Below are 18,670 nucleotides of genomic sequence, written 5' to 3'. Positions count from 1 at the left end.
ATAAATACTTAAAATTGCAGACTGGACTTTTTTGTGTCTCAATCATTATTTTAAACCTTATTTTGAGATCTCGTGGTTATGTTAATCTGAATCTTCATCTTTAGTCTGTCATGGCTTAGCTAAGAGCAGTGTCCCAGATGTGTATCTCTTGGTTTTCCATCCTGTATACATCTGTGAAGTCCCCTTTTAGGCCCTGCCTGTCTGTTCAGGGAAAAGTAAAAGATCCCATAACACTATTAGGAAAAAATAGGGGGATTTCTGTGCCCTGACCAATATTTGCCCCTCCGCCAATATCACTAAAACTGTTCATGCGTGTGCAACATGCAGCGCAGGGGCCACTACCCAGCCCGCCAGAGCCCTCTATCCAGCCCATGGACCCAGTATTCAAAATGTCGGCGTGTGTGTGGGGGTGGGGGTGGGGGGAGGTAGGTAGAGAGGAGAGGGCGGCTCACCCGATCTGAGTTCGCACTCTGCCTCACCCCCCCCCCCCCCCCACACACACACGCACACACACACACACGAACACGCTCACACCAACTTGGTGAGGGTGTGAGTAGTACCCTGAGACTGTCTGAGAGCTGGAAAAGCCCAATTTGACCCTTTCATGCTCTAATGGTCATCTTCATTAATGACTCATTTTAAATGATCAATTTATTGCTTTGACATTGCGTTATTTTTGCTCAGCAAGCTGTTTCTTCATACCTCAACGTTTTATTGAAATTCATGTTTAATGTGGCGCCAGGCCTTCTCGATTTGCTCATTGGCCCCTTGAGTGAGAAAAAAAATTGAAATATACTCACTCAAAGGTTGGACAAGCCTGATCTAGCTATTTATCTTATTGCTGTTTGTGGAACATTGAAGTGTGTAAATTGACTACCATAATGTCTATATTTAAAAAGAAATTAATTGGCTATGAATTCCTGGGATGATGGGCTTATTTTATGAAGAAACATTGAACAGGTTGGCCCTATACCCATTGGAGTTTAGAAGATTGAGAGGTGATCTTACTGAAACATAAGATCATAAGGGGGCTTGACAGGATGGATGCCAGGAAGATGTTTCCACTTGTAGGGAAGACTAGAACTGTGGGATACAGTTTAAGAATAAGAGGCCTCCCTTTTAATATGGAGATGAAGAGGAATATTTTCTGAAGGTTGTTAGTCTGTGTAATTCTCTTCCCCAGAAAGCAGTGGAGGCTGGGTCATTGAATTTCTTCAAGGCAAAGTTAGACAGATAAGGGAGTCGAGTGTTGTGGGACGCAGACGGGAAAGTGGAGTTGAGACCACAACCAGATCAGCCATGATCTTATTGAATGACAGAAGACCCGAATGGCTTACTCATCCTAAGTGCTATGTTCCTACATAATTGCATTGGAACTGCTGATTTGAAATGGGCCATATAAATGCATTTTCTTTTATGAATAACATTGCTTTGTGATCATTTGTAGTTTCACATTTTCTCATTTTCCCCCTTGGAATCCAAATCATGACTGTCATGGATGGAACATGGATGATCCCAACACCGATCATTACACTTCAGCATTTCCTTCTAACAGATTCAAAGCACAACAATTTTGGATGTTTATCAAAATGATACATTTCCAGTTACCTGGTCCTTTAATTTTTTTTTGAGGACCAAGCGCATAAACTAGGCTGATATCTTGGGGTTAATGGAACAGACTCTCTTGCTACTGGAAAGCAGTTTCATTACTGTAGAGGCAACATAAATGGCTTTGGTTGCTTTTAGGATTCACATGCCTAGATCTTTTACTGGATGGTTATTTCTTTTGTTGACATGCTATTTTTATAAAGGAGTGCATACAATAATTGTGCACACTTTGTGTTGTGTACATATTCTGATTAATTAACCACTATCTGCATAATCTTGTAAAGTTAACACGGCACTGGAAACAGCCAAGCCAGTCTGCAAGGGGAACATCACTGATCTGGTGGAATTTTTCAATAAGATCTGTCTGTTGAACAATTTAAACTTTCTCATTGATTTGGGGTTGAGTCTCTGATCTGGAATGAGTTCAGTTGATCCAAGGACCCAATTTGAAATTCGTATTGAAATGAGAATTTTCATTTCAGATTCTGTAAATTGTGTTTAGTTTTGAGGTGAGAGCTTCTTGTAGTGCCTGATTCTTTAGATGTTTTTTCTTGTTCGAGACATTCCCTGGTCAAGATAATTGGTTAACGGGGCCAAAGCTGTATGTGTACTTGGTGTACAAAAACACCCAAACAGCTCGTTCTCATATTTCACTGAAACCTCTTTGGTGCCTCCCTGAACCAGCATTAGAACCTGCATATTGGTGCCACTGCATACTGTGGAGCTACTCTATTTCACACCGTCCACTGGCTGTTGATATAAAGCATCGTGTCATAAAATAATTATTTATGCGCAGTACAATGGAAACATTTGAAAGACAGTTTGGCATATGTGGTTTCCATTATTATAGGTCACTTGAAAACTTTCCCAGGCTTTCAACATTTCTGCCTTTGTAGCCTTTAATGTTAAGACCGAGGTGTGTATGTGTCACAGGCCATCTTTCTGTTTTTGACACACATTTGTTAAACGTCGCATGCCAGATTGGGATTTGGATTTTTTAGTTATTAAGTGACAGTGACATCATGAATATCAGTGAAGGCTTTGGTTACATACAGAAGGTCATATCTAATCTGCTTTGCACAATTTCACTACCCAATGTCCTCCCCTCATTGATAGCAAGGCACAACTGGAATTTACTGTCTTGATGCTGCTCCCTAAATAATTAATGTAATCTAGATTACTTTGCCTGCTGCATTCTGTCTGCGACCCTATCTATTTTTCTCTGACACTGGAAACGTTTATCATAAACTTAAATGTTTGTTCAATCAAAATTTTAACTGGAAAATTTCAGTTCCATCTCTTGCAGATTTCAGACTAGCTTTAATTTTCTGTATACTTGTGAAGCTGTGACATGGAATAAAGCCAATTCCCCCTTGAGTTTTGCTCAGACCTAGCAGGTGTGGATGATCTAAAGACTAATATCTACTGGTTGAGCATAAGCTGCTAAGCAAGGCCCTGATTCTTCTACTTCTTGATTTTTGCTACTTCATCAGCATTCTGTGAAGAATATTAAAAATACATTCATTACAATATAAGACTTTCCATTCTTTAAATGTAGTCATGCTTTACACACCAGACCTCTATCTTCTAATTTCATCAGCCATTGCTAGACAGGATATCATTTAATGTACCATTTACCCTTTTCTCATCAAAGCAAACTAGCTGTTGAGTGGGAGAGGCCATAGATATAATGACAAAAATGTCAAAATGGCGTAAAATGGATTGACCAGGGTGATTTTCTCCCCCCATACAGAAAAGTACAAACTCAGTAGGTTGTAGGGTTTGAGGGATGCCTTTGTTTTGTAAATTGTCACCTTAATTGGAAGATAGCTTTTTAAGTAGAATTTACTATCTTTGTTAATTTTATTACTTAAGAGTAATGTTTAATACTTAAATGAAAGAGGTGAATTAGCTATAAAGTGCTGTGCGTAGGCATGAGAAAGTAGAAATTATTTTACAGCCCTGCTGAAATGCAAACTTATGCCATGGTTGCCAACAGAGAAAAGTACAATCACAAGATGTGTCCCTTTTGTCAAGTGCTGTAAAAACACCTTTGGGCTGACATTTCTTTACCTTTATCTCTAACTGAGAAACTTTTATCTATTTGTGAATAAAATATTCTTTCAATTTCTTGAAGTATGTTTTAACATCTGCATTCTTTCTTCATTATTTTTTAAAATCTTGTTTATAATTTTAAGTATAGTTTCATTTTATACAAGGCTCTTTGCATAAGTAGTTGAAATCAAAATTAAACCTCACCAGTATAAAATTAAACTAAACTTAAAATTACAAACAATTACAAATTTCTGCCTGCTGTGCTTCATCAGTTCAAAATCAACTCTGCAGTGATGGGAACTCATCCTAAAAGAGTGAGGCCTGTGATCTACCCAAACTGAGAATTGAAGTGCCACATGAATGGTTAAGATTAGTGTTCATGGCTTTACGTAATCTTATGGAGTTGGAATGACTTGCCTAACTTCGGTTTCAAAATAAATTCTGTGGATCTGTTATATGAATTCATTGAACTTTGAACTGTGCACAGTGTGTACTTAATACCCGTCACAAACTGAATGTTCCAAAAATTCTCAGTTCTTCAATGAAAGGCTGTTTCCGATGGTAAACTAAACGGAGAATTATTTTAAAAGTTGCTTAGCTGGAACCAGTTTAGTTATTTTGCATCATGTTACCAGATCAGATTGTTATGCATGACCAGACACCTGCTGTATATGGATGTATCTGCCCATCATGATACCTGCTCAAGTTGGAATACAAAATTAGCCTGTACATGTAACAACCACATCAAAAACCATGATGAAATAACGCAGTGAAGAAACGGAAGCAAGATCATCATATGATAAATAGACAAAATTGCCTTTTTAAGGTTGGGAGTGAGAGATTTGTGAAGAGCATTCTGCAATTGGGATAAGAGTGACAGAACTGCATGCAAGCCCATTGAAATTCTCTAGATCCGCTGTAGAAACAGTGATTGAAGATAGTAGTATATGGCGCGATTAAATATTCTCCTGTGTAGATTTTTTTAGTTGATGAATGTTTGCTTTTAAATTGTCAGAGATTATGAGAAAACCTAAGTATGTGTTGTTAAACTTACGATCTGTTTAAGCACCAGTAACGTTTTGTTTAAAGTAGACAAAGTTTGAAATCCCAGGTACTTAATAAGACAGTAAAGCCATAAGATTGTATTGTTTATAAACAAACAAAATAAACCTTATTATACAGTGTCAGAAAAGTGAAACTATTTACAATATCTAGCTTCTCATGATAACTCTGAATGTTAGAGTATAAATGTGAATTAACAGGCAAACTGGTGGAACACACTAAACTGCGCAATAAATGGCAGACGTGACCAAGACTCATCCCACGGATTTTTAATCACCCCACCAAGATGTCAGTATCCATGGAAAGTTTCACAATCTTGTGCAAGTTCTGCCTCCCTCGAGGGATTGCAAGTCTGCACTTCCAAAGAACTAGCCTCTGAATTCCCTCAAAAGCTGCTCTGACTCGGACTGCCTCAATGACTGCACACCTCCTGAAGGTTCCATCTCTCCTCCTGAAACTGCCTTCCACGGGAATCACAAAACTGCATTCCAGCAACAAATTACTGGCACAATTTCAGCTCTTTAGCAGACCACTAGCTTCACTAGGCCTTTGGGTTTCTTGAATTCTAGTCTCCAGACTGCCCAAGTTATAAATGGCTCCCAGGGCTTTCTCTGAGCCCTAACCTTTTCCAATGGAGCCAGCGATCCTCTGCCACCTTCTCAGTTCCCCAGAACATTTCCTGAGCCCTCAATAGCTGCAGCCTGCCAGCAGCACTTATCCTGCTTGGAGCCTCCTCTTCTGCCTCCCAACACACCCCGTCATGTGGGCTTACTTTCTCCTGCTACCTTGGATCCTGCGGTTGGTGTTTTTGCGCTACACGGGTGCACTACAGTTGGCCATAACAGCACAAAAAAAACTAGAATGGAGCATGTGCAGCCTGTCACCCTACCTCGCTCCGCACATGCACTGGAACTCCTGGACCTGTTGGAGTCCTCGGCCTCCACACGAAACTTAAGTTCACATTTCTTAAACAAGTAAATCAGCTTCAGGTACCACACTGTTACCAAACCAATTCTGTAATTTTTAGCATTGCTGCATGAAGTAGGTTGTACTTGAGTGCTGTACTGCACTTGTAGATCATAAAAAATAGGAGCAGGAGCAGGCCATTTTGGCCTATCGAGCCTGCTCCACAATTTGAAAAGATCATGGCTGATCTGGCTGTGGCTTTTACTTCACCTTCCAGCCTGTCCCCATAAATCCTTAAATTCCTTGTCGATCGAAAATCTATCTAACGCAGCCATGAATGCTTCCAATGTCCCAGCCTCCACCGCTCTCTGTGGAACAGGTTCTGAAGTTTTTGTTGCTGCATGTTTGTCTACTATCCAAGAATTTGAAATTTTGCTTTGAATGGCTGCGTTTGCTGCCAACACCGCACATGTGCAGTTATCTAGTGTTTCAAGCACTCCATAATTTTACAATCATCACTGACAGTTGATGTAGAATATTTATAACTTATCATGATAGTGGCCTCCAACAAAATGAATGGGGTTCCTAAGAGAAGCACAGGGACTTTAGGGCTCAGATTTAACAAAAAATTAAAGCAGGAAGACAGGCTGATAAGCTGATGTGGAATCCTAGGTTTTATAAACAGTGGCATAGTGTACAAACATAAGGTAATGCTAAATCTATACAAGTCATTAGTTATGGCACAGTTCTAACATTGTACCCAGTTAGAAATGATGTCAGAGCCTTGAAGGACCCAGAAGGGATTCACTATAATGTTAGAAATGAGAAATGACAAAACAATGGAGCAGAGAATATCATTAGATTTTTTCTCAGGTGTTCAAAATTGAGACACTTTGCTAAGATAAAACTGGGTAATGTTATTCTTGTGATCCTAAACTAGAGAGCATGAGTTGAAGATTGCTTTATATAACTTTCAACGAGATTAAGAATTTTTTTGCAAGAGTCATGCATAGTGGTGGAAGCAGAAACCAGAGTAGCTTTTGAATGGGAAGTGGGTAACTGTTTGAAAAGGAACCTATTCTACCTGAAACCTGCTCCCAGTGCTGGGAAATTTGCAATTTTCTCGGGCCGTTTCTCTTCTGTTTGCTTAGTCTGTTTTCTTGGCCTTTCCTACTTTCACTCTTGAGCAGAGTGACATCTGCATGGATCAGTGTGCATGTGCAGATGGCCATTTTGCATTGGCTTTGACACAGTGGCTTTGTATATCTATTAAATTGATGGTACCTCCCCCATTACTAAATCGCAGAACTTGCCTATCAAATGTCAATTTGTTCTGTGACTTGTTACTATTTAGAACCTATGGGTAGTTTTTGGGGTGGCATGTTTCAATGCTGATTAATTTGGTGCAATATAAAACATCACAATACTTTAGTATTGTACAAATAAGCTGCAATTGCACTGTCCAGCTTCATCACAATGGAGTAGGAATGGAGTCCATGCATATGTACTCAAATGTATGTGTGGAGAGCTCCACATTGCTTCTAACTGTTTCTTAAGACTTAAAAATAGTTGTGCTTAGATTGTAGGAATTTTAAACATGATGTGGGAGTATATTTTTTCCTACACTTAAAAAAAAAAGCTACCCTGATGCTTCCCAGTATGTTTATCGAGTAGCTAAGCCATATATACCAGCAGAGTCTATTATTTGATCTCTGTTGTAGACAGTAGGGATGCTGCTCATAGCCTTGAATTGGGGAGAAGAAAATCTATTCGGGTTCCTGCTTCCCTGATCATTATCCAGCAACATTTTTCCTGGAATTGCCCATGTGGATGCGATGGCTTGACTGTTTAAATAGTTTAATATGTGAATAAAGTACTAAAAGTACTAATGCCTATGAATACCATGCATCAGCAGAACGTTTGATATATTCAGGAGAGGAGCAGGAAAACCAATAACATTTTAAAATATTGACTTTGGACTAATGGTAAGTACGCTGTCACCAGTATCAAAAAGCATTTCAGTGGCTTGCAGTGACTGCACTTACTGGTGAAAAATCAAAACCTTTTGGCTCTTATCTATCTGGCAGCCTAGGTTTCCTAAACTCTCGTCTGAGGGTGACAATTTGGGCATGCTTCTGCCACACACCTGCCCTTTACTTCAGTTGCCATTTTTCAGCCATGACGAATACTTCTGCTTCCCCTGTTCAGTTTCTCTCAAGGACGACCCTGGAAGACGATGGCAATCACTGATTATTTTCCTCAATTATGCTACTACAATCCATTTTCCAAGTCCCTTCCAAACTTCCTTCTATTGCTTGATGCAGAGAATTTGAAGAGCTCATGAATTTCTTTCACCAAGATTGAGACTTGCTCATTCTCCCATTCCTTTTCCTAACTTGACCACTGCCCTCTTTCTGCCTACCCTGTGTCCTATTGATTTCCACCATTCTGCAGTTACTCTTCCCTCTTTCTCCAAGGTTAAGTTTGATCAAAGCGCTGGGGTTTAAGGTGGGTCTTTAAAGAGGAAAGGGAAATTCAGAGGCAGAGAATTTTTGGGAGGCAATTCCAACTAAGGGTCCGACTTGGCTGAAAATATAGCCGCCAACTTGGGCGGAGGAGGTGCATGATAAGTCAGAACCTGAGGAATGAGAGCATAAAATCCTTGCCCTCTACTTTCTTGATCTTTTTCCCATAAATACCTGACAAATTGGTTATTATTCCTGATTCCCATAGTTGCCAATCTTGTAAACATCTTTTTACTCACACTGACCTTTTAAAGCTGCCATCACTCCTCCCACTTTCCAAAAAGGCCTATCATTGACCACCTGACTCCTCCTAGTACCACCTTCATTTGCCTAGGGCCCACTCTTTGGAATCCCTTCAGTAACTCCTTTGTCTCTGCATTTCTCTGCTCACCTTTTTAAAAACTTCTTAAAACCTATTCTTTTGATCAAGCTTTAACTTTTGCAGCATAGCTCATGCCTTTCTAAAAATATCTTTTCTCCCATCCCCTGTTCTAAACTGCCTTAATGTTTGTTTTATATTGTACAAACGCAAGTTGCATTTTAATGCCTCAGTGTAGAACCACTTCTGAAGATTTGCATTGTTACTTTGGCCAGCCATATAGTTCTGCCATGTTTACTTTTCACATTTTTTTTTGAGGAAATATATTGCTGTGCAATATTTATAGTCCTATTTTTCACCCACTCTGTTGTCTCTGGCTAAGTGTTATCTTCTTGTAGTTTCACCAGTTCTATTTAGTTGGGTGCTAAGTTACACGGTGAATAGACTGTTAATGTATTTTGCTCCTGTTATCTTGGACCAGAAACTTCAATTCAATATGCCTAGTGATTAGATGTTGGTTCCCAATTTTTGGTTTTCTAAATTTATGTTCTGGTTAGAATTGGATTTGCTAAACTTTTGTCTTCAGGACAAGACAACTTCATTTATTTAGCATCTTTTAATGTGGAAGAATGTTCAGGGTGTTTCAAGAGGTATAACAAAAAAAAGCACTTTGCCGAAGGAGAGATTTAAGTGACCTAAAGTTTGATCAAAGCAGTGGGGTTTAAGGTGGGTCTTTAAAGAGGAAAGGGAAATTCAGAGGCAGAGAATTTTTGGGAGGCAATTCAACTAAGGGTCCGACTTGGCTGAAGATATAGCAGTCAACGTGGGCGGAGGAGGTGCACGATAAGCCAGAACCTGAGGAATGAGAGCATAAAATCAATGGCGACGGTAGACAAGTTGCGGTGGGACCAAATGCGATGTTGGTGAAATGGTTCTGTAATGAGGAAGGAGTTAATTTTTAAAAATTCATTCACGAGATGTGGGCTTCGCTGGCTGGGCCAGCATTTATTGCCCATCCCTAGTTATCCTTGAGAAGGTGGTGGTGGTGAACTGCCTTCTTGAACAGCTGTAGGTACACCCACAGTGCTGTTAGGAAGGGAGTTCCAGGATTTTGACCCAGCGACAGCGAAGGAATGGCGATATATTTCCAAGTCGGGATGGTGAGTGTCTTGGAGGGGAGCTTCCAGGCGGTGGGGTTCCCATCTATCTGCTGCCCTTGCCCTTCTAGCTGGCAGTGGTCGTGGGTTTGGAAGGTGCTGTGTAAGGAGCCTTGGTGAGTTCCTGCAGTGCATATTGTAGAAGGTACACACTGCTGCTACTGTGTAGCAGTGATTCCCAACCTATGGTGAGATGGAACCCAAATAAAGACGTGATGCCACTGAGGGTGGGGCAACTAGACTATGTGGCACTTGCTTTTCCAGAAAGTTCTTCACAATACTGCTCTGGAACTGCAAGCAATGGCAATTCAAGGTACAATTTTGATGGGATCACAGTCAGTGCCCCTAGTGCTGCCATAACTCCAGACTATTGCACCACCCCTAGTACAGGTCCTACCCTCATTTGTCTTTTCACTTTCACTTTCTCCCTGCTGCTCCCACAATGGAACTGGAAGTATTCATCACCAGAATGTTAAAATATCCTGGGATCTTCTTTCCAGTGTGTTTTTTATTCATTCATGGGGTGTGGGCACTGCTGGTGAACTGAGTAGCTTAGTAGGCTATTTGAGAGGACAGTTAAGAGTCAACCACATTGCTGAGAGTTGGAGTTGCATGCAGGCCAGACAGATCAGGATGGCAGATTTCCTTCCCTGAAGGACATTAGTGAACCAGATGGGTTTTTATGAAACTAATTTGTTTTTAATTCCAGATTTATTAATTCAATTTAAATTCCACCAGCTACCATGGTGGGATTTGAACCCATTTCCCCAGAGCAGCTTCTGGATTACCAGTCCAGCAACATTACCATTATGCCACCGTCTCAGTTGCATTTCCCTCATCCTGCCCCATGACAGTGTTGCCGCACCCTGGAGTTTTAACTATTACTGCACCTGACGGAATCGTCCAGTAAACTCTCTCTTAGTGGATCTTGTAACACTTTGCCAAATTGCTGTTAATTGCTCTCCACCCAACTCTTGGAGTGTATAGTGAAACCTGTATAAGTGGTGTCTCACAAAAAAAGGGGTCTCTTACTGATATACCCAAATAGCTTGCATGGTAAAATTTGCAGGAGGCACTCTACATTTACATACAGGAATTACAGCCGTCAATGAAACGAACCCTATTAGAACTTAAAACATGGGTACGCTGATCAGAAGCAGTTGATTTTATGACTGGAATGGGGAGTGCTTTATTGCTGAATCTGTGACAGACCAACTGCTCTATCTCCGGGATTGAATGCTTGCATGGCTCTTAGGTTATTATATGTGTTGTTATATTTGTGTCCATAAGCAATACTATCACAGATCAAGTAGTGGTGTTTTTTTAAAACTTATTTTGCCTGACATTGAAATGTTGGTATAAACTTTTGAGTATTAAACTCAACTTCACTGCAACATTTCTAGGAATGGAATTGAATTTGCCAAGTTACTCCCATGTGTTTATGAACAATTTCTGTGTGGGAATTGCTTTGGCATCTACTGCAACTGGTTTCTTTTGAAACAACTGTAGAGTTGGAGCAATGGTCAGTGTTAATGAGTATTCTTAAACAATTGTCCATTTAAAGTTAATAGTTGTGGGCTGAAAGTTTATTTTAAATTTTAAAGTTTGCATTTTTCTAAATTTCTGTCTCAGCAAGGCAATGCAGCAGCTAGTTCCTTAGGGAAGGACATCTGCTTTCTGTACTAGTTGAGCCTACATGTGACTCCAAACCTACAGCAATGTGGTCAATTCTTAACCTCCTTCTAAAATGACCTGGCAAGCCACTTGGTTGTTTCAAAAGACTATGAAAAAGTTGAACAAGAAGAAAACCAGATGGACCACCCAGCGTCGACTGAGGCAGCAGAGTCCAGCCCAGTCATACATGTGAGGTCTTCCTCACAAACAAGGCCTGGGAACTTTGCCGAAATTGGGAAAGCTGTCTTACAGACAAGTGAAGAAACAGCATGATGTGGTCATGCTCACAGAATCGTATCTTTAAGCCAATGCCCCAGACCCTTCTATCACTATCCGTGGATAAGGCTTGTCCCACCAGGGATGACAGCACAGTGGCATACAGTCAGTGGGCGCAGCCTTGGAAGCCCTCAACATTCACTCCAGAAGCCCCGTGACATGCGACCAAACAGAATGTAAACTTCCTGCTGATTATCACCTATTGCACCAGCTCTCAATTGATTAACCAGTACTTGATTTTGAATACCACTTGGAAGAAGCGCTTGAGGGTAGCAAAGGGACAGAATGTCCTCTGGGTGAGGTCTTCATATAGCCTGGTAGCACCACTGCTGAGTGAGTGGACTGAGTCCTAATGAACATATCTACCAGACGGGGCCTGTGGCATGTGGTGAGAGAACCAAGCAAGGGACAAAAATCTACTTGAGCTTGCCATCCCCAGTCTACCAGTTACAGATGGACCTGTCCATGACTAAATTGGTAGAAGTGACTGCTGCACAGTCCTTGTGGAGGCAAAGTCCTGTCTTCAAGGAGAGGACACCTTCCATTTTGTTATGTGACACCACGACTGTACTAAATGGAATAGGTTCCGTACAGGTTTAGCAATGGGCTATCAGCAGTGTCAGAATTCAATTCCACCAAAATCTTTAACCTTGTGGCCTGGCGTATACCTCATTGTACCATTACCCTCGAGCTAGGGGACCAACTCTGGTTTGAAGCGATGTGGGAGAGCCTGTCGAGAGCAGCACCAGGCTTTCCTAAAAGTGTGGTGCCAGCTGAGTGAAGCCACAACACAGGATTACATGCATACTAAGCAGCAAAAGCAGCATGTTATAGGCAAAGTCAAACCAACTTAACCAATGAATCAGATCTAAGCCCTATAGCTCTGTCTCATCCAATCATGAGTGGTGATAGATAATTAACTAATGGGGGGAAGATACTATACAAGACTCTTCATCCTCAATGATGGTGGAGTCCAGCAGTGTAAAGGACAATGCTGAAATATTGGAGCCACCCACAGCCAGAAGTGCCGAATGGATGATCCATCTTGGCCCCCTCAAGTGCCCGGCATCATACAGCACCATCTTGAACCAATTCCATTCACTCCACGTGATATTAAACAGCTGAGTGCATTGGATACATCCAAGGCTATGGGCCTCAACAGCACTTTGACAAGACTTTCCGACTCATATGTGGGCTTGACTCTGATGGTTGTGTGCGAAGTTCTTCCAATAAAGTTTTTGTAGTGAAGTGCAAAAAAAAGGCATCCAATTCCAAAGACTAATGACCTTCTGAAAGAAGAAATTCCTCCTCATTTCCATCTTAAATGGAAGATTCCTTATTTTGTAACTGAACTCCATAGGAGAGCCAATGAAAAAAGAGCATTTCTTAAAACTTTTTCGGAGACTAAGGGGTTGTGGGGGTGATGGGAAGAAATGCCCACTGTTTTTCTCAGTAACTTATATCTCTGAGGCCTGAACAAAGGCTTAAAGCAAAAAGCATGAATAACACATTTCACATATTTAAATTTTCATTATTTTTTGTATTTTAATACCATAAAGTTTTCAATTCAAGTTATTGTCTCTTTCCAAACTCTCAGACTTTGGATTTGATATTTTTGCTCAGAACCTGACATCAAGCCTGTGCATTTTCTCGGTATGTATTAGGAGAACTCAGTCAGACCAATTTCTAGAATGTTTATCTCCAGCATGCAGCAGCATCTTGGTGTTTCCTAAAATTATTTAGGGAAAATAGTAACATTTCAAAATTTGCTAGGTAAACTTTTTGTATGAATATGATTTTTTATACTAGCTATGGGAAAGCAAGAAAAACGTACATTGAATCTAATGAACTGTATTGATTAATTTTGTATTGAAATATTTCCTAAAAGCAGACACTTGTGACATCCACAATTTTTTCCACTGAAGATAAATAAAATGTCCATAATTGATTTGGTTTGCGTCCTTTTGGAAAACCCTTAAATAGAAGCTGGAAAATCAATTTGAATAACTTTTTTTTAAACTAAACGTTTAAATAGAAGCTATTTGCTTCTTCAGGAAGCACGTCTGAAAAGGAACATTTTCTGATCCTTAAAGATAGGAATTATCTTTTGAAAGCAAAGCTGGTTACCATCATCTTTGCAATGATCAGAATTATTACATTTTCTAACTGCGCATTAGCACGAGGGACTGAGGTGCATCAGCAGAAGTGGTGCTGGGAGCTGTGGAGAAAGTGTGTGTGTTCAGGAACCACTCTCAAAAAGGTGAATATAACCACAGGAATAATCATGGTTTGTGCAAATATTTAGCACACTTCTGTCAGACCTGGGACCCTCTGTAGCCTCTTGGAGTGCCATGTCCTTCATTAGGAATCTACTGGTAAATCAAGCACATCACCAAGCCTCAAATTCTCTCCATATTGGTGATAAACAACAGGATCTTCTCCCTTGCTGCCATACTCCAGTTCTGCAAAATCCTTGGATCATCCAGCAGTGCTACCAAAACTCAGCACTGCCTCGTGCACCTAACTCTAGAAAAACTATAGGAGGGTTTAGGAGTTCAAATAGCTTTGTATCCTCAGCTTTAACAGTTGAGGGATAAAATTTGATTATATAAAGGAATATATAGACAAAAAAATGCCACCCATCTATAATTTCACAATAAAAAACATGGTTGGGGAAATTTGATCTCAAATTCTAGTAAAAAATCTTACTGAACTGTTTAGTAAAGATGCAACTTGACTTGGTCACTGTGAATTAGTAGTATTGATGTTACAACCAATGTTGCTTTATACTATGAAATAGCGAGTACTCTGACTTTCAACTGAGCAATTCTACAAGACATCTGCATATATATCCCTTTTCCACATTCATTCAAAATGTTTGTACTTCACTCAAATTTTGAAATGAAGTGACAATCGGAAAACGTGACAGACATTCTGGAGCAGTAATCTTCCACAGCAATTGACAAGTGACCAATTAACCTTTTTTGGTGTTTTGGTTGCAGGAGGGCTATTGGCTAGGAAACTGAATTTTATTTTATGAAGCTATTAATGTATATAATATTTTTCTTTTAAAATAGAGGTTTAGTCTGTGGGTGTGTCTTAATTGGATTAAAGCCAGCTAGTCTGGGTGCTTTGATATGTACTAGTTTTGAGATATAACCAGAGAGGTAGAGTGCATTTGCATTTTTTTGAACAGAGCATTCAAGAAGCGGGGCGAAAACTGATACCTATCTAGCAGCTACCAAGCCATATGTTTATATCACTAATAAAATTGGTACTATGAAAGGGATTTCATTGTTAAAAGGTGGAGTTCAAAGAGGCTGGTGATACAATGAGAATTTGCATTCAATCAGTGGTGCCAGGTATAATTTCAGTTTTCGGGTGTGCAGAGCAGAGGCGATGTAAGATCAAAAGGCAGCTGCAAGCCTCCAACTGTCTGCACAGGAACAAAAGTAAAAAGAACCTCATTTTGAATTTGTAAGGTGAAAATGCTTTGGCTGGTGTCTGGTTAAGTCTATGGGTTGCTGTTGCCTTAATGGAGATTAGTTTGGGAATTTGTTAAAAGTTATGATGATAGTAATTTGTAGCCATGTGTATAACCTGTGTAAATTAATAAAATGTTTCATTTAGTTTAATGTAAAACCTCGAGAACTGGTGGTCTGATTCCTGAATTTAGATTTGCATCTCAAACATAATACTTAAAATTATATGTTATGACAGTTGTTTAAAGTTTTCCTCTGGGATTTTACAATTTTTAAATAACTCCACTTTACCAACTGCATCGGTCATAACAGATATTTAAACTCTGCTTTAGTAATTTAACGTCAAATATGAAACATAATACCTATGGCAGTGCAGTAGTCATCAACACTGTGCAAGAACATCAGCCTAGGTTAATCAATCTAAAACTGACCCATAGGTGAGTTTACCACTAGCTGACACTTGTGAAAAATGCAGTACCGTTCTCGCTTAGTCTGAAGATTGGAGGAAGAAAATCCATGTTCATTTCCTCCTCAAAATGCTCATTCCTTTTCTAGAGAGAACCTAAGTTTATTTGCTAATTAGTTACTGAGTCTGTATTTCTTTTCTGTAATAACTTTATTTTTTATAACTTGAGTTTTGTTTTTAATTTCTCTAGGATCTAGAGTTCCATGGTGTGATGAGATTTTATTTTCAAGACAAAATAGCAGGGAACTTTGCAACAAAATGCATCAGAGTGTCCAGCACTGCTACAACACAAGATGTCATAGAGACTCTTGCAGAGAAGTTCCGACCAGACATGCGTATGCTGTCCTCTCCTAGATACTCACTTTATGAAGTGCATGTTAGTGGCGGTGAGTTTTTTGATTAAGGAATTTGGGGGAAGATGGTGGCGTAGTGATAATGTTATGAACTAGTAATCCAGAAACCCAGAATAATTCTCTGGGGACAGGGGTTCAAATCCCACCACAGCAGCTCGTGGAATTTAAATTTAGTTAATAAAATCTGGAATTCAAGTCTTGTCTCAGTAATGGTGACCGTGAAACTATCATTGATTGTCGTAAAAACCTATCTGGTTCACTAATGCCCTTTAGGGAAGGAAATTTGCTGCTCTTACCTGGTCTCACCTACGTGTGACTCGAGACCCACGCAGCATGGTTGGCTCTTAACAACCCTCTAAAATATCCTAGCAATTCACTCATTTGATGGGTAGCAAATGAGTTGCCAGCGACATCCATATTTCACGAAAAAGTATTTTAAAAACATTTTTTGCTTAGTTCCTAAAATAGATTAAGCCGTCTGGTATTAATACTATGTTTTGGAACTTTAAAATATTGCCTATGGATACCAGTGATGCCTTACAATTCTGTTTTGTGTAAGCTTCATGTGTAACAATTTTCACAATTGCAGTTGACACTTAAGACACTTCTTGCCCAGTGTATATCCTGCTTTTCATCAAGGGTCATAGAATATCAAATGTTTCCTGGGGCTTTAAATGCTGGAACAAAAAAGCAGTGGGGAGGTTTTGATTGTTAAGGAAGTCTTAAGGTGAGGTGTTAGTCCTTGAAGCATATGATGCCTTGTCGATATCCATTTGCTGAAGATTTTCAACCTCTATCTAGTGAGTGAAGGGTATCCCCTGAAAGAATGAATAGGACCAGTAATCTATATTTTGTGCTAGCTTAATAGGCCTCTGAGTAACAGCAAGAGGAGAAGCTCATTTCACATTGACTATCGTTTCAGTGTGTTTTAGGACATTATTTTATGTTACTGTAGATGTTATTGTAGATCATGTGAAGTTAGAAGATTGGGCAAAAAGACTAAACAGAAAAATATGCCATTTGTTTTATTTTGACTGTTTTCTTCTCAAGTTAGAATTCCATTAACAAGATTGACCTGCCAGAATTGGCACCGGCTTGTTATTGGAACATATGTAAAATCTTTAATACCATCCCTCTCCACTGCTGTCCCCTTGTTCTCACCTCCCTGCTGTTCTCTATATAGCTGCTCAGGATTACTGACCATTAGAAAGCAAGAACACTGAGCACTAATTATTTCCTTCAAATTACCTTCCCATTTGGATCTTGATTATTGAAACAAAGTTCAGAAATGTTTTAAAATAGACTGACATTATTACCTGTTCTCTGAAATCTGTTTATTGACAGCTTGGATGATAACAGTTGCTTTAAAACTATTCTGAAACATAGAAATTGGTGAGCTGAAACAAAATTAGTTTCCACAGATATTATGGAACAGTGCATTTCACTAATTTGGCTATGCATTGGGATCCTTCCCTCGACTTTCCATACTTACAGGGTTTCAGGACTCTGTTTCCTAACTTGTTTCTTCTAATATTTACTCTGCTTCCATTGATTATAAATGCATAAGTTTTAAAACCGTTTAAGTTATGAATACTTGTATATTTCATTTTTAGCAGGGAAATAAAATACAAATGTATAATTTGTCTTTTACTTGGAAAATATGTAAATTTTATTTTAGAGGAACGTAAACTTGACCAGGATGAAAAGCCTTTGGTTGTACAATTAAACTGGAACAAGGATGATAGGGAGGGAAGATTTGTTTTGAAGAATGAAAATGCCTTCCTCCCACCAAAGGTAAGATGATGTATAGAAGTGTAGTGTTGAGTTTATTTTGCCCCACCTTGCTTAATAAATTGGCACAATTTGTAACTCCATCAAAGACTCAATAGATCAGTGCACTGCACAGTGAAATATGTGATAGGTGTGAAAAGTCTCATTAACGCTATTGGACTATCGGTGTGGTTGTTCCTATTTCTTGGCCATTGTCCTTTGGTGTTCTGTATTTGTACAAATACATTCCTAACACCCAGTATCTAGGCTCCATATGAATGGTTTATTTGAATAAGTTATGAGAAGGCTGCTATCCTTGTGCAGCTGTACTGTAGCATGTGCTACCACATTCCCTTTGTCAAATCCATGGCACTTTAGCAATAGACAATATTTTAAGAGTTACAGCACATCAGCAAGTGTTTGTCCAAGATGAGGCTGGGCAACATGATTGTTCAAGAAAATTAAAGGGGATTGGGGTGGTGGGAGAGAATATGTTGTCTTGTTTTATTTTATGTAATTAAAAATCATGTATTTTGAGAAGTATGAAGTTTTCTCTGGACAGCCAGTGCAGTATTTTGGAAGTCGGTTACTTTAGACTAATCTGCATATTCCAATTTTTTTCTTTCTTGTATTCAAAGTAGGTAACCTCACACTTTCCTATATTGACATTTGCCATTGTTTACCCACTCCTGTTATAATAGCATTGGTTTTTGCTGCAATTTTGCTTGATCTGTTTATATTTTCCCCTCTCACTATATCACTATTATTTACTTCAATCCTTCGTCTGTTTATATTTTCCTCCCTCACTACATCACTATTATCAGGCCATCTGTAGAGGAATCCTACCAGAGCCTTGTAGCCTTTGTTGCATGCATAGCATTATTGAAGTAACTCTCCAAACCCTGCCCATATGTGTTCATGGTATGTTCTCTCTTATTCGCCTATTGCACTTTTTGATGCTGATGGAATATTATTCTGCCAATTTAATATCTTTATTTTTAATTACTTAGCTTTATT

At 39.4% G+C, this 18,670-nt stretch overlaps 1 protein-coding gene across 6 annotated transcripts in view; it reads left to right on the top strand.

Annotated features, from left to right (window-relative positions):
- The window catches only part of afdna (afadin, adherens junction formation factor a), a 234,674-nt gene that overhangs the window by 25,266 nt on the left and 190,738 nt on the right, over nt 1-18,670 (top strand). For all 6 annotated transcript variants that reach the window (XM_078556748.1, XM_078556746.1, XM_078556744.1 and 3 more), the window contains exons 2-3: nt 15,721-15,916; nt 17,562-17,677. In XM_078556748.1, the coding sequence (XP_078412874.1) occupies nt 15,721-15,916; nt 17,562-17,677 (312 nt within the window). The remainder of the gene's footprint in view (nt 1-15,720; nt 15,917-17,561; nt 17,678-18,670) is intronic.

Source organism: Cetorhinus maximus, chromosome 14 (genome assembly GCF_964194155.1).
Source record: "Cetorhinus maximus chromosome 14, sCetMax3.hap1.1, whole genome shotgun sequence".
NCBI classification, from domain to species: Eukaryota; Metazoa; Chordata; class Chondrichthyes; order Lamniformes; family Cetorhinidae; genus Cetorhinus; species Cetorhinus maximus.
Note: the sequence above shows the minus strand (reverse complement) of the source record. Positions and strands in the feature narration are given on the sequence as shown.